Genomic DNA, 27,614 nt, shown 5'->3' with positions numbered 1-27,614 from the left:
GGAGGGAAAAAAGCTAGGGAATTAGGGCAAAATAGGGAGGATTAGGGCAAACATGCTAGCCAAGCAAGTCTAGCTTTTATAATAAAGGATCTTTGTTAACATTGCTAATAACTTTCCAAACCCTAAACCTAAATGGTTTTGGCTCCAAACATTCTTGACCGTTGATCAAATCCTATAACCCTGACAATGCATAGAAAACAATGACAATTAATATGCACATTGTTCAATACAGACTTCTCTTCCTTTCTAGCGTGTATTTTCCAAAGCATCCATCCCACAGCCTCAGTTCTCAATTTCACTCTCAAACCCTATAACCCTTTTCACTGATTCAATCTTCTTCTTTTGGAATCGATTTATTCTTCATTGATTTTCAGTTTCTCTCCCTTTCTAACTCTTGAGATGTTTCAATTTCTCTTTTCCCAAAATTGTTCACGTATTCCTTTCACCTTCTTCTCCGCCGCCCTAACCTCCCGCCACTATCAACCTTTCTTCCACCGCTGTCAACCTCGATGTTGTCTCTCCCTTATTGATTTTTAGGGTTCGACATCTCTTCATTTCTTTCTCTGTCGAGTTTGCATCTCCCGTTGTGAATCAAACATCAACCGCATCCTTCCCACTATCTCTTCTCTGTTGCGAAATCGAATGCCTATTGGTAATTGTGATAGGTTTGTTTTGTTCTTCCTTTATCCATTTCTAATTTTTAGGGTTTTTTTTGTATTGGGTCATTGAATTTTAATTTTGGAGGTGTAGGGAGAAGCTGAGGAAAAAAATGGTTATAACCTTAATAGTATATCAAAAACCAACACCCCTTCTCAGTTTTAGTTTTGTATTTAATTTTATTGAATTTTTTAAGAAACAATTATAGAGCTGTAAGGATTAATTTTGTGAGTAAGGATTAGTTTTGCTATATTTTTCGAACTAACACTTCATTTCAATTTTTTCTAAGCGCATCTATCTTTACTGCTATTCATATAAGCTTCATAGTCTCATTTTGTTTTGCCTTCCTTTCTACTTGCTAACAAGCTTCAATTTTGTTTTAATATTATGAAGTTTTGGCTGCGATTTTTTTTATATGTTGAAAGGGATTTATATTATTGCTCAAATATGTTCATATTGATCTCAATTATTCTATTGAAGCATGTATGATGATTGACAAATCATGTTTTTTTGGTGCTCCTATTTTTCTGGTGTATATGGAAAACCAAGGCACTGAGTTTTTAAAACAGGTGAAGGCAGCTAGAGAAAGGTAGAGGTGGATGTAATGTTATTCTATGGTTTGGTTTGAAAAGTCCCAGCTGCCAATTGTTTTGAAATTTGTAGAATGAATCGGTTGTTCAGTTGTTGAAATTTGAGGCCGAAGAAGTGACGTGCAAAACGAGTGAACGTACAATTACAAAACTATTTTGGCGTTAATTTCTCAGTTAAAGTTCTTTGATGCTGAGAGTATCTTTATGGTAATTAATGGGTATAATTCTGCATTTTTTTAGGTTTTGGTTTAGTTTTTTTTTGTCGTTGTTTGTCTCTGTGTTGGTTTAGTTCTCAAATTTCACTTTTTTGATTGTTTCTTACTTTTACTTAATTTGATTTGTGATAGTTTTTTGCATGTAGATTAAATCATTTGCTCATTTTTAATTCATAAACTATCATCAAATCAATGTTTACTAAAGGTTGTCTTTTTTAAGCAATTGATTTGCTTTTTTATCAATGCGCCTTCACTACTTATTTTGTGGGGTGCGGCGGCTGCTACTCGGTTGTTCTTCTAGCCTTTGATGTGTTTCAGTTTTGCGTTGGAGTAATCTGGTTTGGTTCACCTCAGCTGTAGCAGGTTTTCCTGCAGTTTTGCATCTGTTGTATGGTGTGTATGTCATTTGCTGCAACAAATTTTATTATTGGATGAGTCTGGTGTTCTGCTTCATTGATTTAGTGTCTTGGTCGCACGAAATCTATTTGGACCACAGTGACATTTTTATTTTTGAGTGTTGGTGCGTGCGAGGGCTGATTTGGCTTTAGGCGATGAATGTTCAAATTGTTAATGTATTATTTGGAATGTCATTATCTACAAGTTACTACAGTGCATAAACCTTGGCATAGTCCTTTCAAAAAAATAAACCTTGAGATAGTTACTGAATATAACTTTATTGTTGAAAAATGACAAGAAATGTTTTACTTTTTATGCTTCTCATTTTTTATAAGATGGTTCACTCTTTATTTTTTTAATAACTTCAAATGTTTTTTGGTGGTAGAGAAAAATTTAATCCATCATGATGACTGCATTAGGGAGAATGCTTATGACATGTTGCTTCATACTACTTTGTGTAAATAGTAATAATTATTGTTGTAAATTGGATCATTGCTTCATACTACGCTATGAGTTCATTTAATTTATGTTATGGAAAAAAATTAAGCTTTTTAGCTGGTCGAGTAAGTGAGTACCAATTGATCCACTTTGTTTGTCTACAATTGATGCAGAAAGTCATGGATGACGGAGGAGGCAGTTTTTGAACCAAACACATAATAAGAATGTTAACCAAGCTCTACTTGAAGCTTTTTAGCAGGTCGAGTAAGTGAGTGACAAAATATGCTTACTCAAATTGTGTATGACACGATCATATTGTGTCCTGACTGATTCCTATTGGTTGTTCCCGTCTTTTTGCAGGTAAATTCAGTCTATAAGTGATGTTATAAGCCATGTACGCTTTGTGCAGATGTAACCAAGTGACACTAGACGCACTGATGGTGTTCTTTTGCTGCTAATCTGTTCGATGACTTGAAAGGCATAATGTTAATTGGTAAGTTCAAGTTCGATTGACATATTTTAAGTTGAAGCCTTTTCCTACTTAATTATGGCTGATAATATAAATGTTCTTGCCTCACAAACTGTTTTTTTAAATATTTATTTGGAAACAGGTAATTGAAAAGCTAAGTGACCATATGCTGATGTCTTTATTCAGAGGCTATATAACTACAATATTAATACATTATGTTATGATTCATTATGAAAGGCAGATGTTTAGCATTGATATGTGCCATTTTTTAGTTAATGTATTTTATGAAGGTACCTTAATTAACAATTGGGTATCCAATACCGTGGCCGAGTGAGTGTACTTTTGTCGAACTCAAAAATAACTTATTTGTGACTTTTTCTCAAATAACATCTACGGTAGTTTATATCTCTTCAATCTACGGTAGTTTCCCTCTGTGGTCTTCTCGCATGGGCAGCTGTATGTTGCAATATCACGTGTTACATCAAGGGATGGTCTGAAGATATTATTAACGGATGACAATGTGGATTGTCTCAGCACCACTTCAAATGTAGTGTATAAGGAGATATTCCAAAATGTGTGACCCAACATTGTATGCCCTTAAATACTATTTATGTTTATTTATTTTATTATTTATGTAATGAATAATATCGGAATTTTTTTAGCTCCTCCATTTTTAATGTCCCGGGCGGTAGCACGGGTAGAAGATCTAGTAGGTTTAAATTCACGTTCATGCATACAAATGTGTATCCATGACCGATGAGCCTAACCCGAGAGTTGCAAACTATGTAAGTACAATTGATTTGAGCAAAAATTAAAGGAGGGAAAAAAAATACAAACTTAATAATTATTATTTACTTTTTAAAAAATTGTTAATTATAATCATATAAAATAATAGCATACCGATGCATATCCTATATAAAATAATAGCATAAAATAGCTATCTCTATTTTTTCTTAAATGACATAGTCAAATTGAATAATAATGTAGGTAAATTACAGAAAGCCAGGTGGATTTAGAATTGGTGGGAAAAAACTTTACAACAAAACTATGTAAATATAATTCATTTTGACTTATTCAAAAAAAAAAAAAACTATGTAAAAGAAAAGTTGAAATGATACCTTCATAAAAATAGTATTTTAAATAATAATTTCTTTCATAATTTCAAATCAATTTTTGCACTTCAATTTTTTCTCATTTAACTTCTCGATAGGACTTTTGAAAGGTAGTAGAATACTAACAATTAGTTGAGAAATTCTTACAATTAAAACTAGTCCAAACTAAAACTAAAACTATATTAGCTGGATTAACAACATAGTTGAGATGTTAAATAATCTAAATTAATGTCTTTATACTTTGGCTTGCTAGTCCTACGTAAATAAAAATAGAGATTGAAAAGAGTATATAAAACTGACACCCTTCATTTTACAAATCGATTTTATACGGATTAATTAGACTAAATATAAAAATTTAAGATGATATTAAAATCAATTAATTCGGACAATCCACCATTTATATTTATTAACCAGTTAGATTTGATACAAAACTTTAGATTTATCAACAAAAATAACATAGGTGGTTAAAATGTCCCCAAATCATCCGCGGACTTAAATTCTGAGGACTGCTAGTACTTGTCCCTTTCACTTGTTACACTGAGCTACGTTATGGTGTCTCGACACCAATGTTAGAACTTACATGATATCATATCTATCAAGACTAGGTTATAAGAAAGGAAAAAAGAAAAAAGAGTAGTTGTCCATTTGTCTTCTATTCTTCTGTAATTTTTTTTTTCAAATTCAATAAAAAAACTCTTTACGTAATGTATTAACAAAAAGTAGAAAACGGGTTTCGGGTTGTGTGGTGGCGGTTTTGTGGTGCGTGGCGGTAGTGATGCAGCAAGGAGATAGTGCATTGGATTTGTTTCCTCCGGTTGTTTTCGTTGAATTCCGAAGATAGCCCTTTGTTAGGTGATGTTTCATGTGGTTTTTTACATTTTGTCTTTGATGCACGAGTGCATGGGTTTACCCATTTACCCTTTGTATGTTGCTACTTTACGATTCCTAACCTAGCACTCCTTGTGCTGGTTAGGACTCATTGTGATTTTAATAAATTCCATTTTGGCGTCTTAAAAAAAAAAAAAAAAACAAAAAGTAGAAAACTCAACATAAAGAAATCCTTACCGGAAGAGTGCCCTTGATGGAAGTGAAGCAAACCCAAAATGTTGGTTCCTAGCACTTCTTGTTTCAAGCCTTGTGCAACTGTTATTAATCATAATCCATTAAGTTGAGTCAATTTGAATATCAATTATCAAATCTGTTAGTGTTACATTTCCCATCTTTCCTAACATTTCCATAAAACAAGTGTCCTGATCTAGCTACAACAAAATAAATAATTATCTTAATAATCTATAAATAATATAATATTTTCCGAAAATTTAGGCAAAAAGTTAAATAAAACTAAAAGAAACAAAAGTAATATTTTTCATGTGATTCGGATTTATGCTCGAGCGGGTGCGGAAAAGAGGAAACGATCAATCATCTATTTTTGAAGTGTAGCATTTGACATCTCGTTCATCGCTGGTTGGGTATAACTGACGTTGTTCCAATATGCATTGGATGTCCCGCGCAACAACTTTTTTGAGCCCATTCTTTCAGGAAGGACATTCGTTGTTTATAGGTGGTGTGGCTGGCATGTTTTTGGGTTATATGGAAAGAGCGGAATTCGAGAATTTCCATCAACAACGTGTCTTCTCATGATCAACTTCTTGATAGTATTAAACTTCGTTCTTGGTTGTGGCCAAAAGACGCATAAACCAGGTTTCTCTTTTGATTTTCATTATTGGTGGTCTATGTCGTCTCTTTGTATATATTACACCGTAATTGTGGTTTATGTATTTGTTGTGTTTGTTACTATGATTATTTCTTTTCTTTTTTTGACAAATACTATGATTATTTCTTGTATTGTTTCCTGTTAGGCACATCTTGCGCTTAATTGGTTTGATTATATTTTGCATTTGGCTTCTAAAAAAAAATTAATAATAATATAAGAGCAATGCTATTTGTCGAGAAGAATTTTGTCCCGAGCATATCCCGAAAACCATTCAGCCAATACAGTTGTGGGCTGGCCCGAAAAAAAGGGGGGGCATGGTTGTAATTTATGGCAGATTTTCACTAAAATTAAGCTTCGTGAAATTGTTGTGGCATTATCTTTCGCTGGATCCAGCAATTTCCATAATATAATCTATTTTTTCATTGTAAATAATCTGTAAATATTTTGGGAATCTAAAAAATCTGTAAATATTTTCGAGCTGGATCCAGCAATTTCCATAATATAATCTATTTTTTCATTGTAAATAATCTGTAAATATTTTGGGAATCTAAAAAATCTGTAAATATTTTCGACGACCAATATTACTAGACTTTTTGTAGTAGTGTGAACTTCTAAGTTTTAGGCCCTTGGATGAATCGGATGGTTGGATTTCATTGTTGAGAGGATTCCGATCTGAGGGAATGAATGAAGTAATTTTTAGTTGCTTACTTAAGTTAATAAACTATCTGCATGGTACGTAGTAATTTATTTATTTTCATTCATAGATTGTCCTTTTTCTTTGGTTTCTTAAGCAAGTCTTTACTTTGCGCTCACTACAAATAACGAACCAATTCTAGAAGCCTTCTTATGAACAAGTCTTCTACATATATTTTTTTGGAGCAATGCTATATTTCTAGAAAAATAACATCAAGAATTCTTCAAGAATAAAGAATAGCCAATCACAATGCACTATTTGCCACAATTCAATGAGGTGTGGCTGAAAAATAGGAAGTGGACAAATAAATCATCCAATTAAAATTTGCCAACTATTTCTTGAAAAATTCTTGAAGCTTTTTTTCTTGAAAAGTAGCATTTTCCATTTTTTTGGAGTAAGTCTTCTACATATATAACACGTTGGTTTGAAATCTTGGTAGCAAAAAAAAAAAAAAAAAATATATATATATATATATATATATATATATATATATATATATATATATATATATATATATATATATATATATATAGTCAACACAATACAACAATAACTGGATAAATAAAACCCCTAAAAAAACTTGATAAATAAAAATAATTGTACTTGTCATTAATAAATGCACCTTCTTAACAGAAACACGTGTAACTTTTTGTTTTTGTTGATATCTAGTATATTGCAATCACAATAATAATTCAATAATAGTAGTACCTTGTATATCAAGGTTAGTGTGACATTTAATATTTTTATTTTTTAGCGTACTTTGTTTATAGTAGCAGACATTTCAAAAACTTATTCATCATAAATCTATCCAAAAAAATAATATTCATTAGAAATACCCATCCATATGTATTACAAGACAAAATAAAAACAAGAAAAAACGTGCATGTCTATACATAATTTTTTAGAGTTTCACAATCATCCTCGTCAATGATCATCCAAATTCCTTCTAGATTGATTATTTTGTTGAATTTGCAAGCCCTTCTAGATTCTAACCCACATTGTCATTGTCAAAATAATAATCTCAACCTGTCTCCACAAAATAATAATCCATAATTTCTATATTTGTTAATTAGCAGCTCTAAATTGACCAAAAGTAATATATGTAAATGAGACAAATTTTGAAAGCAATAGAGTGATGACTAATACCTACCAATACGTACATTACATATACAATAAAGTAAAATATCTACATATCGAATAATCAAAATCATTTTAAGCACAAGTCTATCAGCGAATTACAAACATACACACACTTTTGTTTGGAATTTTAAAAAGAAGGGAGAGAAGAGAAAAAGGATAATGTATTCGAGTGACTAATTAATATATATTAATTTACTTTTATTGAGAGCTAATTACAATTATAAATATACATAAATCAGTTGCTACTTTAAATAAAATTTCTAAAAAATATTTTAGGTTTTTTATCTCTTTTTTTTTTTGACAAAGGTTTTTTATCTCTTAATCACACGTATTTGAGAATGTTTATTTAATTTTGATAAATTCAGATATCATAGTAACAACACATTGTGCTTTTTTCCTTAAAAAAAAAAAACACATTGTTCTTTTTTTTAGAGAGGACAACAAATTATATTTTTAAAGATCAAAATGATTATTTACTATTTTTTTTAGAACTCTACATAAGACAATAATTCAAAATGATATATCGTGCTTCTATTATTCCAAATTTAGTTGCTTAGTGTCACAAACAAACCACGACCGTCACTACAACCTTCTATTTCCCATTACTTTCTAATGTCATTCATCGTATCTTGGAGCTTTTGGAGTCTATCCTTGAAGATCGAAGCCTAGGAGAGTTGATACTTAGTGAGGATGCAAAGAGATTCGTTGTGTCGTTTTATCTTTATAATGACTCTTTTGACGATGAATATCATTCCATTTTATTTCTTAAGCTTACTTTATTTTTGGAAACAATTTCTTAAGCTTACTATGAGCTAACCCATTTCGTGTTTAAGGGTTAATGAAATTATAAGTTGATGTTTGCATGTTAGTATGTTGTAATATGTTTGCTTTTTTTAAATAAGTTATTTTAACTCTAACCTTTGAAACTTAACCCGATCACTTAGGTTTTAATGCTAGTATGTTGAGTTTGAAAAAGGATAAAGATGGAAAATAATTGTTTTAATGTGGATCATATGATATCTAAATTTGAAAGCCCCTAAGGCCAAATGATCTCAGATTGTCATTCTTGAGGCAACATTACTAACACATTGCAAACTGATCTATGAATGAGAAATTGAGTAAATGCATGACCTAAAGCATCTAATCAGTAACTATTTAGGCAATTATGATTTTAAATAGTTTTTAGTGTTATTTGATGGAAAAGGGTGAAGAATGGCACTGAAGATCTCATGAGATATAGCGTGGAATTACATATGCATCACCGAAGACATATGAAGATGTAACATACCAGATCGTTAGTCGGGTCGTACTATTGTACGAACACATGGGCCCCTTCTTATCATTGATTAATGAGTAAGTTCTATGGGCTGACACCAATTATTAGTAGTACAAGGAATATATGTCTCACGCTGATAGGATAAGACAAAGACAACTTATAGGGAAAATGACTAAAGGGTACAACTTGTAGTGGTTGACCTTGTACTATAAAGGGACAACCACATGGTAGTGCTAGGAGTCCTGAATTTTACATTGTGAATTGAGCGACCAAGTTCTAACTATAGTTAGCAGCACTAGAGTTCTCACTCCATCTCATCTTCTACATAGATGAGCATGGGTGCTAGTTCTTAGTGATATACTTAGGTGATGCTTGAAGCACACATCTTTCCTTGTTGGATTGTAATATGTTATTAACTACATTTTATCTATCAACTTAGTTTTTTATGTTTTCATTTATGTTTCTTTTAATCTTCATCTGCGTGGTTAAACTCATCATGAACTAAACCCCTTCTTGTGGTTTAGATATGATGACATTATGATAGTATTTGCTTAAGATTTATAAAGTTATATATTTGCGTTTTTTTCAAACAAATTGTTTTAACTCAAAATCTTCAAAAGTGAAACTTGACCTCTTTTACTTTTGATGCTATAGTTCTTTGAGACCGAGAGGATATGAGAATGGAAAATGTTTTTTGATATGAGTTACATCCCTAAGTATCGAGAGGTGACAGGAATAAGAGAGAGACTGTATTGAACAAAAACTAGATCTTGAAAGAGTCTGAAAGTGCTAAGATCTAAGTAGGACTATTGTCATATGCAAAGTTTTAGTAGCCACTACTATTGTGGAGCTCCTGATGACATATATAACCTAGCAACGTTGCGTGTTAAGTATTGTGATTGTACCCTGAGAGGACGTCTTCGCATGCTTAACATGATGGTTGAGTCGAAAGACTCCAAAGGGCTCTGGGTTGCCAGGAAGCCATACAAAGTCATAGCTATGTAGAACATACTAAAACTCCATCATATCTGATTCTTTGTTTAAACCACGCTTTTACCTTTGAAAACTTCTAAGTCTTTTTAACTTTGTTTCCTAAACCTTTATCTTTATTTTTATTATTGTGACAAATGATTTATTTTATTTTCTTGGAAACAAGTTTTCTACTGGAAAGCTATAGGAAGCTATAGCTCCCAGTCCATGTGGAATCACTATCTTTTGTATACTATAACTTGGACAATGTCTACTTGCACTTAATCTTTCTACCCTTAAATACTTATAATGTTGTGGGCGACATCACTTCTTGGGGAACTAAAAAATTGTATTGAGTGGGAGGTTTTGGAGCATTTTTTAAATTTAACCTATATTGTTATAATATTCTTAAAGTTAAGAATATAATAATCATAAACAATAATTTATCATTCTTTACAAAAATACTCTTTAAAAATATATTAAATATTTCTGTTTTCTCCTATATTTTTCATCCTCTTAAAACATTTTCTTCTCATCTCCTTCAAATTCTCTAACAAAGCCTAAAGTAACACGCTCTTCACTAGAGAGTTTGTTACTGATTAGTTTGATTAGTTATCTGAATCGGTTAGACTTATTAGCAAGTAGGTTACAAATATGTTGTTATAGTTATGAATTGGGTTTTCTTTAATCTTTTTGTAAGTGATCTATGAGAGTATCTATATATACGATAAATTGTGCATTATTATGTAAATTCAATTCATTCAGCTTATAAATATCATGAAATGAAAAGAGAAATGGTTCTCTCAATTGCTCAGTTTTCCACCTTCTCAATCATTAATTTCCTAAACATGAAGAAATAGTCAACTTAAAATTTCATCCAATAATATATGGAAAACATATATATAATATTAAAAAGAGAACATGAATGTCTTGGTGTATATAATATAATTATTTACAAACTTAACCTACAATAAAACGTGCACATAAATATAATGCACGAGTCAACTTCAACCCTGCAAGCTGTATACCCTTAGCAGATTAAATCAAGTTTTTTTTTTTTGGTTGATAGATTAAATCGAGTTTAGCCACAACTACAAGATACATATTACATACTTGCTTATTCATTAAAGAAAATTAGACACTTGCTTACCAAACCATAGTACAAAATTCACCCATGTGGCCCAACAACAAATTGTTTTATATCCACACACATGCTTCATCAAGTTAGAATTTTCATTGTCATATTAAAATATGGTGAACGGTATTATAAGGCGGCTTAATCAAATAATAACTTACCCCATAATAACGACCAATTTAATGGTCAACAAATCAACCCCTTAACCTTTCACATCTAAATGTCCAATTTGATCCTTCTTCTCACCTTCCCTATACTTTGCATATATAAACATATTACTCACAACTTTTCACATAATCATTTTGCTAAACAACCCAAAAATACAAGTATACAACAACCATTCTCTTAGCCAATTCACACATACCAAAAAAACCTTTTATTAAAAAAAAACCTAGATTGAAATCAAGAATTATGGAAGTGATGATACAAAGTTCTAGTATGGATACATTCAATTTTAGTAGTGGAACAATGAGTTCACCGTATCTAAGTCCTCCATCTTCTCCAAAACGTTTTGGTGAATTTTACTTAAGTGCCCCTTCAAGTCCATCTAGGCTTTCTGAATTATATAGTGAAATGGATTACTTGTCCATAATTGATCAAACATCATCAACCAAAAACAACAACGTTGTTCATGAAGATGATGATGATGATGATAAGCAAGGTGGTTTTGCTTTCTTTGTTAACCATGAATCAAATAAATCGTCGACACGTTCAGCTGAAGAACTCTTTCATGGTGGCAAAATCAAACCATTTACTAATGAAGAAGCTAAGGTTGTTGTACCTAAGAAGCAACAAAAAGTTCAAGATGAAAGAAGAGGAAGAGACAGAGAGAGAATAGAATCATCATCAAATAATTCTGGTAGAAGAAGTTCAAGATCACATTCTCCTTATAGAAAATCAAACTACATATCAGAATTAGAAGAACAAAACTCTCAAAAACAGAAACAACCTAGTAGCAACAAAGAGGAATCAAAGATATCAAACAGTAGTACAGGTCCTGGTTCGATTTCGAAGGGTTCGAGGAGATGGAAATTGAGTGATCTATTGTTGTTTAGAAGTGCTTCAGAAGGAAGAGGTTCAAGCAAGGATCCATTGAAGAAATATTTTGTTGGGTATAAGAAGAATACAAGTGAAGAAGTTAAAGGTTCAAGCAGCTTTAGATCTTCTGATTCGTTTTCACATCATGGGTCGAGAAAAAAGGCTCAAGTTTCAGCTCATGAAATGCATTATGCTATGAAGAAAGCTGAGTCACAAGATATGAAGAAGAGAACTTTCTTGCCTTATAGACAAGGGATTTTGGGAAGGTTGTCTGGATTTGGACTCTAGATGCAATTTCTCAAGTGTTGTTCTTTAATTTTCTCCAATTTTTGTTGTTGTTAAAAAGTTGTATTCATTTGTTAAATTTTGTAATATGAACCTATCAACAAGGTTTAATCAAGTTGTGTAAACAGAATTTGTAATATGTTACTATTATACATATATAATATAATGTATATTGTAATTATACATATGAGATTATGAGTAATTGATCATGTCCCAGCACACATTATATATGTGCTTATCAAAATTCTTTAGAGCAAGTCTAATTAGTTTATGTGCTATATTTTGAGGCTCTCTGATGTATATCTAATATAGAAGCATATACACAAATTTTGTTTCATTTCTTCCAAGTTTTTTTTGGGTATATCCATGTATGTTTAATGGAGATTGAGACTTCATTGCTAATTAAGAGAACCAATCTGGTAGTACCTTGATCCAACCAACTATTGACAAATATGTTTTTGAGTTTTACAATTCATAATTGTTGATTATTCTTCGCCAAATATGTATAACCATCAAAAGAAGGATTGTCACCAAAAAAGAGTGGTAATAAAGATGTGTAATGTGTGGATGTAGGAGAGAGGATGAATTTTATGTTAGGAATAATAATAGAGAGGTAGAAGATGTAGATAAAATTTGGATGTAGCTGATCAGTATCCTAATTTGTTGGCTATGGAATTAGATTGCATGTAATTGAAATGCCATAAATTGACGCTATAGTATTCACATCATGGCCGTTGGATCAAGATTTAATGGCCTAGAAAATATGTATATTTTGTTTTTTCTTCACCTAAAAAAATGATCTTAAAATATGAACCATTTAATCTTAATCCAAGAAACAATGATGTTTCAACTTTGAAAATGCATAAAATTTCAACCGATTATATATATTTTTTAAATATAGTAAACCACCAAATTTATCCTTAAATTGTAGAGTACTCTCAAATATAGGTCCATAAAATTATGAGTATTTTAAAAAGATTTATGACCTTGTTAAATTTTACTCATATTCCTTCAAAAAAAAAAAATTACTCATATTAATTCTTTTGAGAGTATGTTGTGGGTTAAATTGATCATAAATGATTAAATTTAAAGACGAAATTGATAGCACATTATTAAAATATAAACATCTAGTTTTTTTTTTGTGGTGGCCGAGATTTGAACCCCGAACTTTGCGAACCCCGAACCTTGCATATATTAATTATGCATTGTCTCTACCAATTGCTCATAAATACAAATATAAACATCTAATTAATAGTAAGTGATTAAATATAAATATTATCTAGCCAATTTAATAGAGTCCGAATTTTTTTTTTAAATATATTCATAATCTCATGATTTAATCGAGAACCCATGCAAAGTCATGACTAATCTAACGATAATAGATGAATGATTGCTAGTTGGTGCACCTAACATTCCTCTCTAGTTGGCTAAAAAGTAGTACATTACTCTCCAATTAGCAATAGTATTTTTCTTTTTTGTGAAAGAGTACAAATAGTATTTTATTGGGTCTTGTTATCTTGTATCCCAAAGGCACAAGTTAAAGAATTAAAAATTAGAAACTTTTCATAAAAAAACACCACAATTTTGACTTTTAAAAGTTGAATGCACAACTTTTAAGATAATTATTTCTATTTTAAGGCACATGTTTGCATTCTCCTATTTTATTTTATTAAGGGTAGTAATAGTATTTTCAAGGGCGAGATTAGAAATAAATATTAATTGGGCTTGAACAGTTAAACTCTTTTAGCCCAATCACAAAACCCCAAAAAGGTTTAATCAAGAAAAGAATTCTACTCTTCTCCCAACACATTTTGCTCGCGCCCAACTAAAATACCGAAAATACCTCTGTGTTAGTTAAGTAGTGCAAGTGTTAAAATCTGCGCGTCTTAACATGCGCCGCGCAACTTAACTCACATTGGAATTAACACGTGGCTGGGTTAACTCACGCTGAAATTAACACTTGCGTGAGTTAACTCACGCAGGGGTATTTTGGGAAGGTCAGTTGGGCGCGAGCAAAATGTGTTGGGAGAAGAGCAGAATTCTTAAGAAAATTGATCTTCTTACAACAGAAATTGCTCACTTCCAACCGAACTTCCGAAAATATCTCAACTTAAGTCACGTATGTGTTAAACTCAACGTGACTTAAGTCACATTCGCTACATTAGCACATCCCACGTGAGTTAACTCATGCCGGTTATAACTCTAGCGTGAGTTAACTCATGTAAGTTACTCCCTCCGGTCATTATTATAAGCATAAATCAACTTTTATGGTTCATTTATGATGTATTTAATCAATAATATAGACCAAATACATCATTAATTAAATGAACTTAAAAAGTTGATTTTTGCTTATAATAGTGACCGGATGAAGTACAGTTCAACCTATCGGACGTTTAACTCACGTAAGGGGTATTTTGATATGCTTGTAGGGTATGAGAGTGAGTTTTTTTTTTTTTTTTTTGGAGAACAACAATTTTCTTTAATTAAACCCTAACCAGAATGTATAAACCACGAAACCCTATAAACTTTCAGAATCAAAGCAAAACAAACTTGCCGCCAAAATCATTATATCACCGGCGATGAACGCCGATCACCGGAATCTTCCATGAAACTAAATTCCTTCATTCTTCGCTCCTTCTTCACAAAACCGATTAAAACACCATCGATATTGCTCAAATGCTTCACCTTCTCCACAACAAATCACCCGACAAAATCATCATCGCACTACTTCGACGACGTTGTTCCCGGAACCAGCGCCGTTTACAACCACGCCCTCAAATTCCAGCGTCCCGCAACGATTCGCTGGAAACCACTGCTTGAAAACACCGCGAGCTTCATCGGTTCGGTGGCGCGTGAAGTAAAACGGGTGAACACAAAACTCGGTAATTTTGGAGTTTACACTACGCTTCGCGTTCGAAAATCTAACAAACCTGATAGCTCGCCTTTTTGGTTCGTTCTTTTCTTTTTTCCTTTTTTTTTTTTAAATAAATTTTTGTTGTTTTGATTGGGAACAACGTTTTGTTAACAGGGTGCTTCTTATGATGTGGAACAATGTGGCTGAAATTGCTTATGAACACTTGAAACCAAATGATTTGATTTGTGTTTCAGGTTATTTGGATTCTTTCGATGGAAACAGTGAATTGGGTTATAAGGTCCATTACTTTTTCTCTCCTTTTTAACTTTTGGAATATTTTTGGATTTGAAAACATTATTGTTTTGATTTTTAAAATTGTAGTGGTGACAATTTGATAATTTTTTCTTATGCAAGACCAAATTAATAGTTAAAATCGAAGTTTGTTAATCGATTTTAATCTCTCAATGTGGAGTTACTATGTTGTTCAATGTATGATCGGTTGAAGCATGTTTGCAAAATTTTGTTTAGGGTTTTCGTTAATCTTTGATCTCTATTTTGCGGTCTATATTCGTAGAGTTGATTGACTGAGGGACTATATTGATTAATAGTCTTCAATTTGATGATTAATTTGTCATTTCTTAAAGTAGGTAAGTTGTTTGATGTCTGCAATCTCCATGACAGAAATTCTTATTCACTAACTAATTACATTATCAAAATGGAATATAATTTGTATACACTATTAGTTGATCATTGCTTAGTGTAACTTCCAAGTTTAGTAATTTTGGTATACAATACATCATGTGCGTGTAAGGCTTTGGCTTCTTTATTTTGTCTTTTGTACGTTTTGTTAATGTGTGTATAAATTGGATGTTTAATTTGTGTACAGCTTGTTGTGAAGGAGCTAAATTTTGTTGCTCGAAGTCTGGGCTATGAAGATGACGAGAAAGAACATAAATTTGAAGGTTAGTTTGGTTGCTAATGTTCAATGAAAATTTGAGACCTGAGGTTGATTGTTTTTCTTTCGTTATCGATCCTTCTTTTTTAAATTAAAAGGGCTCAAAAGTTTTAATTATTTGTTTGGTAATATTGAGACAAATTGTTCTCTGACCTAGTTTAAATTAGAGTTAAGATAAGAAAAATGGGTCAATCATGCCGCTATAAGGGATAATCTCAAAACAGTGGTGTGGCGGCATCCACTGCGACACGATCTGCCAACGGTGTGCATTCAACAGGTGTAGTGGTAGCGGCCGCAAATCATACCCAATTTGCGTGTCCACCCGATTTGCGTGTTTGCGATTGCAATTATGGTTTACAGATGAAATACCTTAATTACCTCTTTGTTTATATTGGTCATTTCAATTTATTTTAAGGGATCCTACTTTTTCTTCGAGCGCAACCAATCTCACATTCTTGTTCTGTTTTCCTCATTTTTCTGCAAAAACATTGATCTCTATTCCTCTCTTTCTTCTGCGAACCCAAAAAACTCGGTTCCTTTCCTTCTGCTTGTTAACCCCAAAGCTTTCTTCGGCAATGTTACTATGAACTCAAGGCAAAAGCTCATCCATGCTTCACTTATGGTTTTCTGGGGATAAAGGGTGACATAAAGGCTTGTAGAAAAATAACAGCTGAAATAAAGCTTAAAATCAGAGAGGCTTTTGATAAACAGCTACTAATGATCCTTTATGAGTCAGATGGATATTATTGAGGAGGTGGAGAATGATGTGCAAGAAATATCTAATATCTGGGTAGAAGAAAGACCTTCAACTTGTTGCCAAGAGTAACGTTATAAGTCCACTAGATGTGCTTATGTTTAAAAATCCAAAACTATCTCAGAATACTACATTGTCAATTGCTAGACGATAAAAATCTATGAAAGATTCCTATGTCAAAGATGCAAAAGATGTGCCACTCTTGGCGCGTGGATATAAATGTTGGATGGCCCGAATCAATAGGCTTTGATACTACTTCTGCAAAAAGAAATAGGCTTTGATACAATATTAATGTTATCTACATTTTCAGCGCTGCGCTCAATTTCTTTAATTTCATAAGTATCTTTATGAAAGTCTGTTTTTTCACTCCATTTCTCAACTTCTCCCTTCACCATAGTAGATATAGTTACCAAATTCTTTTGAATCAAAATTTACATCATAACTTGGTGTTGGATGCAATTCCTGACTGCCATCAATTTGCATGTTTTACAAAGATTCTAACATTATTAAACAAGCGTATGCATTTCTAGCAGCAGTGTCTGAATCAACCATGTGATGAATATTAACATCACTAGATTTGACTTCACTTCATGGACTCGAAATTTATTTGGTACACCAACTGAATATTTTAAACAAGATGGATGCACATGTTCAACAATCACACTGGTCTTCCCGTTAGTATCCTTCCCAACAACACAAATAAATCTTCCTTTTGAACATAAATACCACAATCAAAAATTGAAAAAACCAAGAAATGGAAACACAACTCTCTTTCATTTTTAAGGAGATCGAAAAGGAAATCCCTGTGTCATGCCAGTTGTAGAAGACAAATTAAATGTCAAAATTATAGAACTGGGGTCCAATTGTGGTATTTATGTTCAAATGGAATGTTCAAACACTGTTGATTGGAAGGATACTACTGTGAAGACTGAAGACAATGTGACTGCTGAATAGGTACATTCATCTGGTTTAAAATATTCAATTGGAGAATCAGATCAATTTCTACCCACTTGTCCTCCAAGTGAAGTCAAAACCTAGATTTGCTCCCTTTATCTACTCTCCATTTTATGTCCATTTATGAGAGATAGACACAAGTGGTTTAAGATTAGTAGGGCCCATTAGTGGGAACTTATTAACATGGTTCCACTAATCTATCACTTGTGTCTTTATCTCTCATAAATGGACAATAAATGGAGGGTAGATAAATGGAGCAAATCTAGAATCGTGAAGTCAAGTATAGAGATGTTAATAATCATCACATGACTGATTATGTTTGAAATGCCTATGAAGTGAAGTTAGCATCTTCGCAAAAAAAAATGCAAATTGGTGTCGATAAAGTACATGTTGATGACAATCGGGAATTGCACCAAGTAATGATGTTAATGTTGCTTCGTACGAATTTGGCAACTATGGTTGAGGGAGAAGTTGAGATATTGAGTGAAAAAAATGTTGCTCACGAATATATTTGTGGAATTAAAAAAGTAGAAGAGGAAGCTGAAAAACTAGATAAGATAAATAGCCATCAAGGGTCAATCATGAAGTTGTACATGTTTCTCCAATGGTTGTTTAGTTGAAGAATTTCACAAATTGGATTACATTATTTGTGTTACATCAGAAGCTGCTATAATGTGCCCTGATACATCTGTAGGTGTCGAATTTACTAAGGAGAAGACCAATGTAATTGTTGAAGATACTGTAGGTGACATTCATTCATCTAGTTTTGAAATTCAGGTGGGATACCAGTTCAGTTTCTGCCAACTCTGCCATTAAGTGATGTAAGACTAGTGATCTTGAAGTTCACAGAATAATTTTTTCATAAGAACTGCTACCAAAAATGAAGATACACCAACAAATGATTATAGACTTAATGATGTTGTGGCAATAAAGATAATCATTTATGGTCATAGTAACAGTCCAATATCATCATATGTTGGTGTATCTTAGGATCCCTACCAGGCTCAATCTTGTTGGTCGTGGTGTCACCCTCCCTAAAGGTGGCTTGGGGAGTGTCTTTTGTGAGGCCCCGTCCGAGTCTTCTGTGCACCTTTTCCTTTTGTATTCTGCCATTCTTCCGGTTTGGTATCAGGTGTCTAGGTGGTTGGGCTGGGAGTTTGTGTCTCCCCTAGGTCTTGCCCAGCATTTCCTGTCCTTTACGGGATTAGGTGGGGGGAAGAGAGTTAGGCTAGGTTTACTTCTTGTTTGGCATGCTATTATTTGGACCATCTGGACATCCAGGAATGACCTTATTTTTTCTGGTGGCGCCCTTCGAGAGGAGCCTTTGGTGGATAGAGCGAAACTCTTAGCTTGGAAGTGATTCCTGGCTAAGTGTCCTGCTAGTTCCTGCACTTATCATGAGTGGGAGGTGCAGCCCATCCCGTGTTGGCAGCGGTAGGGTTCTTGGTGGTGGTTTTTCCTGGGGTTCCTGGGGGGTGGGGTGGGGGTGTCCTGCCTCTTCCCTCTTGTTGGTTTCTTCGGGTTTTTCCTTTCTTTGCAAGTGTTCCTATGGGGTGTGGCTTGCTTGCCTGTTTGTGGGGTTTGTTAGGGTGGTCCTCTTTCTTTTGGTGGTTTTTGTTTGGGGGTTCCTCGGGGGTGTTTTTCTTACCTCGGTTGTGAGGTTTGGATTATCTCCCAGGGGTTTTGTTTGTGGGGCCTTTTGGTGGCCTTCCGGTGTATTTGTTCTATTGTTACCTTTCTTTTGTTTATATATATATATATATATATATATATATATATATATATATAATTTGCCATTCAAAAAAAAAAATGTTGGTGTATCTTCATTTTTAGTATCAGTCTTCACATCACCTAATGAATCAGGTTGCATAAACTGAACTAGTGCTCCATGTGAATCTTCAAAACTAGATGAATGAACCTCATCTACAATATTTTCAACAATCACATTGGTCTTCTCATTAGTATTTTGGCACCTACTTATGTATCAAGACACATTGTAGCAGCTTCTGATGTAACACAAATATTATCATCCAAACTGTGAACTTCTTCGACTAAACAACCGTTGGATTCCTATGAAGAAACATGTAGAAGATTCGCATACTTCGTGATTGATCCTTGATGGCTAGTTTTTCACCGTCTACTTTTTGAATTCCATAAGTATCTTCATGAACAATATTTTTTCCACTCAATTTCTCCTTCAACCATTTAGTTACCAAGCAACATTTACATCGCTTGGTGCTGCTGGATAAAAATTTCTGTTTGTCATCAATATGCTCTTCATCAATACCAATTATGATGTTGTCGTCCACCTAAAAGTATCCAATAGTATCTCTTCTTTCAGGTGGAAATTTCATTTTGCAATCTTCTCGATCTTGTCTGATCTTTTTTGAAGATGCTAACTTCACTAGACTTGACTTTACTTGGTGGACAGGTGGGTAGAAATTGATCCCCAAGCTTTTAGACTTCAAAACATTAAAAAGAATGCCATTCCTATATAGAAGAAAAGAAACAGGATTAGTTAAATCCCTTGCATCTTTAACACAAGAATCTTTATAGATTTTTGTTGTCAAGCCATTGTTAGTTTTGTCTTATAGATACTTCTACATTTTTAAATATCAACACATTCAGTGGGCCTTAAACATTACTCTTGACAGCAACAGTTGCAGGTTTTTTAACTTCCCGAATATTTGGATATTTCTTGCACAGTACCATTCTCCTCCTCATAATGGAATCATTAGCAACTTTATCTTTATCATAATCCTTGATTTTGAGCTTTATTTCAGCTGTTTTTTCCCAATCACTTATGTCTCCTTTTATCCCAACTTATTTCTCTTTGCTCTTATTATTCCTCCTGTTGAAGTCCTGCCACAAAAATCACAACAGATTTCTTATTACATACATCATCCTTCAAAGAATAGGTTGTCACCAGTATACCAAAGCTACTGAACCAGTTTAGGAAGGTTTACTCTTGGAGGTTGGTGTTTTAGTTGATGATGGTTTTTTTTTTTTTTTTTGAGGTGACCTTTGTTTAGTTCTTTGCTTTGGATGCTGTTGTTCCACTGTTTTCCGATGGCCCGTTAATTCAGAGTAATTGACAACATAAATTTGGATGATGTTGTTCCGCTATTTTCCGATGGCCCGTTAATTCAGAGTAATTGACAACATAAATTTAGGGAGCATTTGAATTTGAAAGTGCTTACTTAAATTTAAAGCTTACTTATGTTTATCTAATGGCATAAATATATACAAAGTTTAGTCACACTTGTAAGAAACAACTTTTGATATATGAAGTAGTTGCTTTCAACTTATTGTACTGAAATCGTATAATATCTTATGAATAAACCCTTGATCAAGGAACAGAGGGGTTGGAGAGATAAGGAAATCATGTATTCAACTGTCCCTATAACACAACTAAAATTTGTCATTTTGATAAAAAAATAAACACTAAAATTTGATCTTTAACTTATTTTGAATTTTTTTCATGCTTTCATCCTGTGTATGTTCTTTACTGCTCTCGTCTTAATTCAGGTGCCAAAGCTGGTAACCAAAATTATGGGAATCCGCTTCACCTTTGGCAAGTGTTTTTTGCCAATCCAAATGAATGGTGGGATCAAAGAAAGAGCAAGTTAAATCCAAAGCAGCCTGATTTTAAACACAAGGATACAGGGGAAGCACTCTGGCTGAGAAAAGATAATCCACCATGGGTTACAAAACAACTCAAACTACTTGACTCAAAATTTGCAGAAGGTGGATTTGCAGGTCGTCGATCTCGTGTCACCTCCTGGGTTTACGATGAATAGCTGAAATTAATTAAAGACGACGACTGCGGTAATTCACCCTTAATAACTTTGTTTGTAACTACCATTTGGAATGAAATTCAAAACAGTGAGATGGAAATCACTATGATTCTTCTTACTTCACAATTAGTTTATTTATATCCAAAATGAAAGAAAGAAAACCTTGTGATAGTTAGAATATATAGCTATTTTTACTGCAACTCCCTGTATTTTTTTTTTTTGGAAGAGTCGTAACCCCCTGTATTATATTCATATGGATTTGCATGTTAGTAAAGGAACATTATGTAGAATAGTATTGGACTGATTATGGATATGGCATCCTTTCATCCAACATTTAGCATGCAAGATATCAAACTTACACTGAAATTTTGGTCAAAATAGTATCTTATTTTTGCGAATAGTCAAAACATATCCATGAAATTGTGAAGGTTCAATTAAAATGGTCTTTAAAATGAAGAACCACATAGACTGATGTTTATAAATTATAATTTTGATAGCCAATTTACACATTCACTTGCCATTGTCAAGTGCCTTGGGAAGCTGGGACCACACATCTACTACCAAGTAAAAGTTTTTATCTCACTTTTTGTTCAGTATATATTCTTTATAGATTTGTCAATTTATGCCGATGAAGTGGTAGTGGTGTCGTGGTGGTCATCCTCTAGAAATTGGATTGATGGCTAATGTTTTCTCCATGTGAAATGTAAATGTCATAATGATGTCAAAATCAGTGTCCAAGTCGTTGTTGCTTTAGTTATGGTTGGAAATTTTTAATAGATGTTGAAAGTATAACCATTTTTCACGTTGTAAATTGTTGGACTTGATCTTGGGAACATCATGGTAGATGGTCCTTCTGTGGGACAAAATACGAAACCAAAAGAATTTTGTTATATTTCCCCTCACCCGTTGTAGGAAACATTGATCGTTTATGCTGTTGTGGTCCTATGGAGACTAATGTCACGAATGCAAAATGAGGATTTGGTTCATTGGTTCATCCTTTCCTTCTAGAAACCTCAAAATATGAAATCAAGACTATTGTTCAATTTCAATACCCCATATGAAACATTGATGGTTGATGCTGTTGTGGTCCTATGGAGACTAAAGCCAGAAATGCAAAGTGTTCATTGATTTATGTTCTTTGTAGAAACCCCAATATATGAAACAAAGAAAATGTTGTTATATACCCCAATAAGAAACATTGTTGATGTTGTTGTGGTCCTAAGGAGACTAACACCAACAATGCAAAATGACGATTGGGTTCATAGATTCATCGGTTCCTTTTAGAAATCTAAATATTCTCCTACTTTGAGTTTTGTTGGATATAGTATTCAACATCTATTTAACTTCACATTTATTTTTATTTAATTATCTTCTAGTGAATTTAAGATTAATTTTGCCTTAGAGACATCACACAAACCTTTTTATCATAGGTAGCAAAGAATGTAAAAGTTAGTCATACTATGAATAACCGCAATTAAGTGCGTTTGGAATATTCATTTTGTTTGTTTTGTGCGTTTGGAATATTCTAAATGTGTATTATAGCTAACTGATGAATATTGCATCAAAAACCAATTTTATGATTAATTTATGATTATTGCAAACGTGATAAAATAAAAACTAGGGAATCAGATAGGTATAAATTATAATACACATTTATGATTAATTTTTATGATTATTGCATCAAAAATTCACATTTTAAAATAAAACTATGTCACATATTTTGATTATTGCATCAAAAACCAATTTTATGATCAATTTAACTGATGAATGATAATGAGAATGATTAGTTTAACTGATGAATGATAATGAGAAATTAATGTGACGAATAAAATGCCATCTAATATAACTTTCCAGATAATTTTCTTTAAAGACCAACAATATAATATGCTTTAAATAGATTTTAACTTTGCTAAAAGAAAATACTAATTGGAATCATATACTATTCAGTTTGTGTGGCTTCTTGCAAGTAAAATCATAAAATCCGGCGAAGATTGAAGTAGTGATGATTTTTCAAGTGCAAAGACAAAGACCAATACTAAGGTCAAGATGAAGGTGCACCACATACATACTTTACTTATTGACTCGACACATCTTCCAGCTAACTTAGTGAATTATCATTCTCAACTCTTGTTTGGATTCAGTGAAAATAGAGAATGAGATGGAAAATATCTACACTTTCTCTGGACTTATTCAGATGATTGAAATGTCAACAAAAAAAAATCATGGTAAAGTGAGTAAGAAAAAATTGTGTAAAACAACTTGATAGTTCATGTTTTTTAACTATTAGAAAATAAAATTAATTCTGACTTAGAATAAAGATAGAGCCGAATAACGTTTATAAATAATAATATTTCTCATCTTACGGATCAATTTTATAATAATAAATATAATTTATAAAGAATGTCACTCATTATCTTACAAACCGATTTTGCAACGGTGAATTAGACCTAATATAAAAACTTAATAAGATTTGAAAAAAAAAAACTTAATAGGAATATGAGAATTTATTAGGGGGAAATTTCATTTCAAAGGCTTCTTTTGTGTCCTTGTTATCTCTTGAGAAATATCTTCTTCATTTCCTTAGTCATAGTCGGTTCATGGCCCTTCACTCCACAAAAACTAAAATATATATTTTAAGTAGGGCTGGAAATGAGTCGAGTCGAACTTGTCTGAGCTCGAATACGAACCATTTTTTTAACTCGAGTTCGGCTCATTGGTTCGGCTCGATAGGTTCAACTCGTTTACTTGAGGAACACAATTCAAAAGTTTTTTTTTGATTTTATCAAAAAAAACATATCGAGTTCGGCTCGTTCGGCTCAATAGGTTCAACTCGCTTGCTCGAGGAACACAATTCAAAAGTTTTTTGTGTTTTTGTCAAAAAGGTATAACTTGACCTTTTAATTCGTTTAAAAATAACAAAAATTAAACTAATATAAAACTGTAGAGAATGTTGGTCTTAAGACCACTAAAGAAAAAGTAGTAGCAACCTTGTAATTACTACTGTAGTGCTATGCCATCCGTAGACACAAGCTTCTCTCTATTGTTTTTAAATTCACCGATGTGGGACTAAGTTTAGTATACATATGTTTGGTTAAAAGCTTGCACAAGTATACTATTAGCTTTTTTTTTTCTCTTTCTTTCTCTTGTATTATAATTATTGTTGATTCTTAATTAAATTAATAATAATTCCTCTAAAAACAAAAGTACTTTTTTTTTGACAAAAATAAATGATATTCTTTCATTCAAATTGATAGAGTACATCGATACAATGAAAATTCGCTAAAAACAAAAAGAATGAATCTGTGAACAAACTCACAACATCCATGTAAATAGCATAAATCGGCAAAGTACTAAAGCCTACACATATGACTATATTTAATCCACCGGAATACTCATGTCTCCGGATCTGCAACATTGATGACTCCAAAGTCATTGATTTGATCTGCACTGGATCGAAGCGAACAATCTGAACCGAACAAATACCTGAACGAAACAAGAAAACAAACAACGTCGTACAAAGACGACGAACAAAACAACGTCGCACAAAGACGACAAAATCACGAAAGAAAAACGAAATAGATGTGAAAATCACTTATTTCAATAAAAGGGAAATAGAAAAAACGAGCTAGAGGGGTGATTTTGGGTCAAAAATTGACCCCAAATCACCCCTCTTTGGTGGATGAAGGTGAAAAAACTAGGGTTTTGGTGACGGCTCCAAGAGAGAGAAGGGGAAGATAGGTTGATTTCCACACAAAAAAAAAAAAAAAACAAAAGTACTTAAATAAAGAGGAAGTTTGTAATAAATTAGATATTTTGTCTTTTGATATTTAAGTTTGTACTTTATTAATTTATACAAAACTAGTATATATATTATCGAGTCAGCTCATGAACCAACCGAGTCGAACTATAGACAACTCAAGTTCAACTCATTTATTTAACGAACTTAATTTTCAACTCAAGTTCAGCTCATTTGGTTCATGAACAAAGTTCAACGAATCAATTGTCGAATCGAGCTCCGAACTATTATCGAGTTGGTTCGGTTCATTGCCAACCCTAATTTTAAGAGACATATTATTTGAACAACCATTTATGGAACAATTTATGTGACAACCAAATATATATATATATATATATATATATATATATATATATATATTATATATTATAAAGTAAAGTAGGTATTGACACGAAAACCAAAACAATAGAGAAAAAGTAAAAATACAATGTAAGTATAAGAGATACAATTATCACAAAAGTTATCATAAAATAGTTGTACAAATATCATTTCTCCTTTCAAAATTAATATATGCAGGGTGAATTTCTTTTTCATTCAATTTTCACCTCTATTTGTTTTTTTTTTTTCGTTCAGAAATAATATGTCCCAAACATAGGTTGTCAATTTTAGGTAATATAGCACATGATCAATAACGAATCAACGATCATACACTTGTCAAAACAAAACAAAAAAAGCAAGCATCATACATACATAACACTGCATGATTAAAGATTCTATTTATTCAGTCTTTTTGTTTCTGCAAGTTTTTTAATTTGATGGGGGCATAGTGGTCATTGAAAGGGTCAACGAGCCTGACAAGTTCATATATTTTATTCAATCTGTAGATATGATGATTCTGATAATTTATACCAGTCGTTAATTAATTTTCTGTTAATTCCCTCAAAAAAAAAAAAAAATCTGTTAAGTGACTTCTGGTTCAGTAGTCGCATTGAAAATAATTGAGTTGAAGTGTTTTTCTGTAAGGAATTGAGTTAATGTGTTTAAAATTCATTTTATTGATTTGATAAAAAAAAAAAAAATTGTTTGATACTCAATCTTCACTATGGTTTCAAATATAAGCAAGAATTAGTTAAAGAAAATTAATGTATTAGATTCAAAAAAATTTACTAAATACATCAATTTTCTTTAATCAAATTTCACTTGTATTTAAAACTTTCGCATCTATTTCCATAAATTCATTTCAGTTCAATTGGGTGTAAGTGAACTTGGGCCACATATACTCCTACCACATCGAAAAAGATGAAACCTACAAAATTTGTGAGAAAAATGGAACCAAAAAAATGGGCAAACGTAATACGTTTCAATTTGTAAATTAGAGAATCGATGTTATTTTCAGATTTAGTTAGAATTATGAGATATTATTAAAAAATTATGAGATAAAAACAGTTATACCAAGAGTAAGACCAATTAAAAAACAATCATATATAAAAATAAAAATAAAGTATCAACGTGGTAGGGCCTTTGGCCCGGGAGAGGATCCTTTCCAGTGCAGTTTTTGTCCTGTGAGATCTCAACCCCATATTTTCCTTGTAATCAATGCAGTTTTAATAATTAAAAATAAATTAATGGTGTGGATGTACACTGGACATACTCCAGTGAAAACTTCACAGGAGAGAATCCATGCTCCTTTGGCCCTCTTTTGTACCAAAAAAAAAAGTATCAACGTGGTATTGTAGGAATATAAATATATTGTAAAAGGGCATGCAACATGACATATATTGAAAAGCAAATATAATTTTTTTTTTTTGAATATATTGAAAGTAGACAGATTGTTAAAGTAACCAATTTGAAGAAGAAATTGAAGCCAACACTTTTCTCTTTTCACTTGACAAATTCAGATGAATCCCTTTCTTTATGTAATCTGACCTCTAGTAAACATTGGAAGTGTCATATAAGGTAAACAAAAGAGAAATGATAATTGCGCATAAAAAAAAAGTTAATTAATGACAAATATGGCGAAAACTATTTTTTTTTATATTTTTGAAAAGTGCATAAAATACTAAGAATAATGAATTGTAAGAAATGTTAAAAGATTTGGACCTCTTAAGCAAATGGCCACGAGTTTAATCACATACACTGTTGAGAGGGGATAACTCATATTGTATCTCATCGTATGTAAATTATCAATGAAGTATTAATGTTACTTTTTCTATTACAAAATTAATTACATTTCTTAGTTTAAAAATAGGTAAGTATTTTGATGTTTAAATTAGAGGACTCAAGTAACAATCTTTTTTGGGATTGACAATTTGAGAAAGAAAGCACACAATAACACAAAGCACTAACAAGGGCAATATAGTCCACATAAAAACCAACATAAGACAAAACAAAAAACACAAACATAGTATAAGAAACAACCAACGAAGAAACGAAAGT

General features: G+C 32.3%; 2 protein-coding genes and 1 long non-coding RNA gene across 7 annotated transcripts; all 3 read left to right on the top strand.

Annotated features, from left to right (window-relative positions):
- Positions 1-221: 221 nt before the first annotated feature.
- LOC146951976 (uncharacterized) lies at positions 222-3,426 on the top strand. 5 transcript variants are annotated; one of them, XR_015032929.1, is made up of 6 exons: positions 222-665; positions 1,207-1,246; positions 1,339-1,454; positions 2,470-2,560; positions 2,657-2,789; positions 2,908-3,426. It is a non-coding gene; the product is annotated as an uncharacterized LOC146951976 (long non-coding RNA). The 5 variants fall into 5 exon arrangements; XR_015032927.1 differs by having other exon boundaries at positions 534-665; positions 2,470-2,564; XR_015032928.1 differs by having other exon boundaries at positions 638-652; positions 2,470-2,564.
- Positions 3,427-10,801: 7,375 nt separating this feature from the next.
- On the top strand, positions 10,802-12,372 carry LOC146951975 (uncharacterized). The gene has a single exon (XM_085757158.1). It carries the CDS (start codon positions 11,217-11,219, stop codon positions 12,129-12,131), a length of 915 nt encoding a protein of 304 aa, XP_085613284.1. The 5' UTR covers positions 10,802-11,216; the 3' UTR covers positions 12,132-12,372.
- Positions 12,373-14,559: 2,187 nt separating this feature from the next.
- On the top strand, positions 14,560-21,773 carry LOC146951974 (protein OSB1, mitochondrial-like). The gene is made up of 4 exons (XM_085757146.1): positions 14,560-15,077; positions 15,157-15,280; positions 15,869-15,944; positions 21,174-21,773. The coding sequence occupies exons 1-4, from the start codon at positions 14,734-14,736 to the stop codon at positions 21,443-21,445; spliced, it is 816 nt and encodes a 271-aa protein (XP_085613272.1). The 5' UTR covers positions 14,560-14,733; the 3' UTR covers positions 21,446-21,773.
- The last annotated feature ends 5,841 nt before the right edge of the window (positions 21,774-27,614 follow it).

The sequence above is a fragment of the Medicago sativa genome, chromosome 1, assembly GCF_051527215.1.
Source record: "Medicago sativa cultivar Bolivia chromosome 1, Bolivia_mono, whole genome shotgun sequence".
Taxonomy (NCBI): domain Eukaryota; kingdom Viridiplantae; phylum Streptophyta; class Magnoliopsida; order Fabales; family Fabaceae; genus Medicago; species Medicago sativa.
Note: the sequence above shows the minus strand (reverse complement) of the source record. Positions and strands in the feature narration are given on the sequence as shown.

Coding starts and splice junctions, on each gene's coding strand:
- LOC146951975 (XM_085757158.1), top strand. CDS start 11,217: ATGGAAGTGATGATACAAAGTTCTAGTATGGATACATTCAATTTTAGT.
- LOC146951974 (XM_085757146.1), top strand. CDS start 14,734: ATGAAACTAAATTCCTTCATTCTTCGCTCCTTCTTCACAAAACCGATT. Junction 15,281..15,868: donor ACAGTGAATTGGGTTATAAG/GTCCATTACTTT, acceptor ATTTGTGTACAG/CTTGTTGTGAAGGAGCTAAA. Junction 15,945..21,173: donor GAAAGAACATAAATTTGAAG/GTTAGTTTGGTT, acceptor GTCTTAATTCAG/GTGCCAAAGCTGGTAACCAA.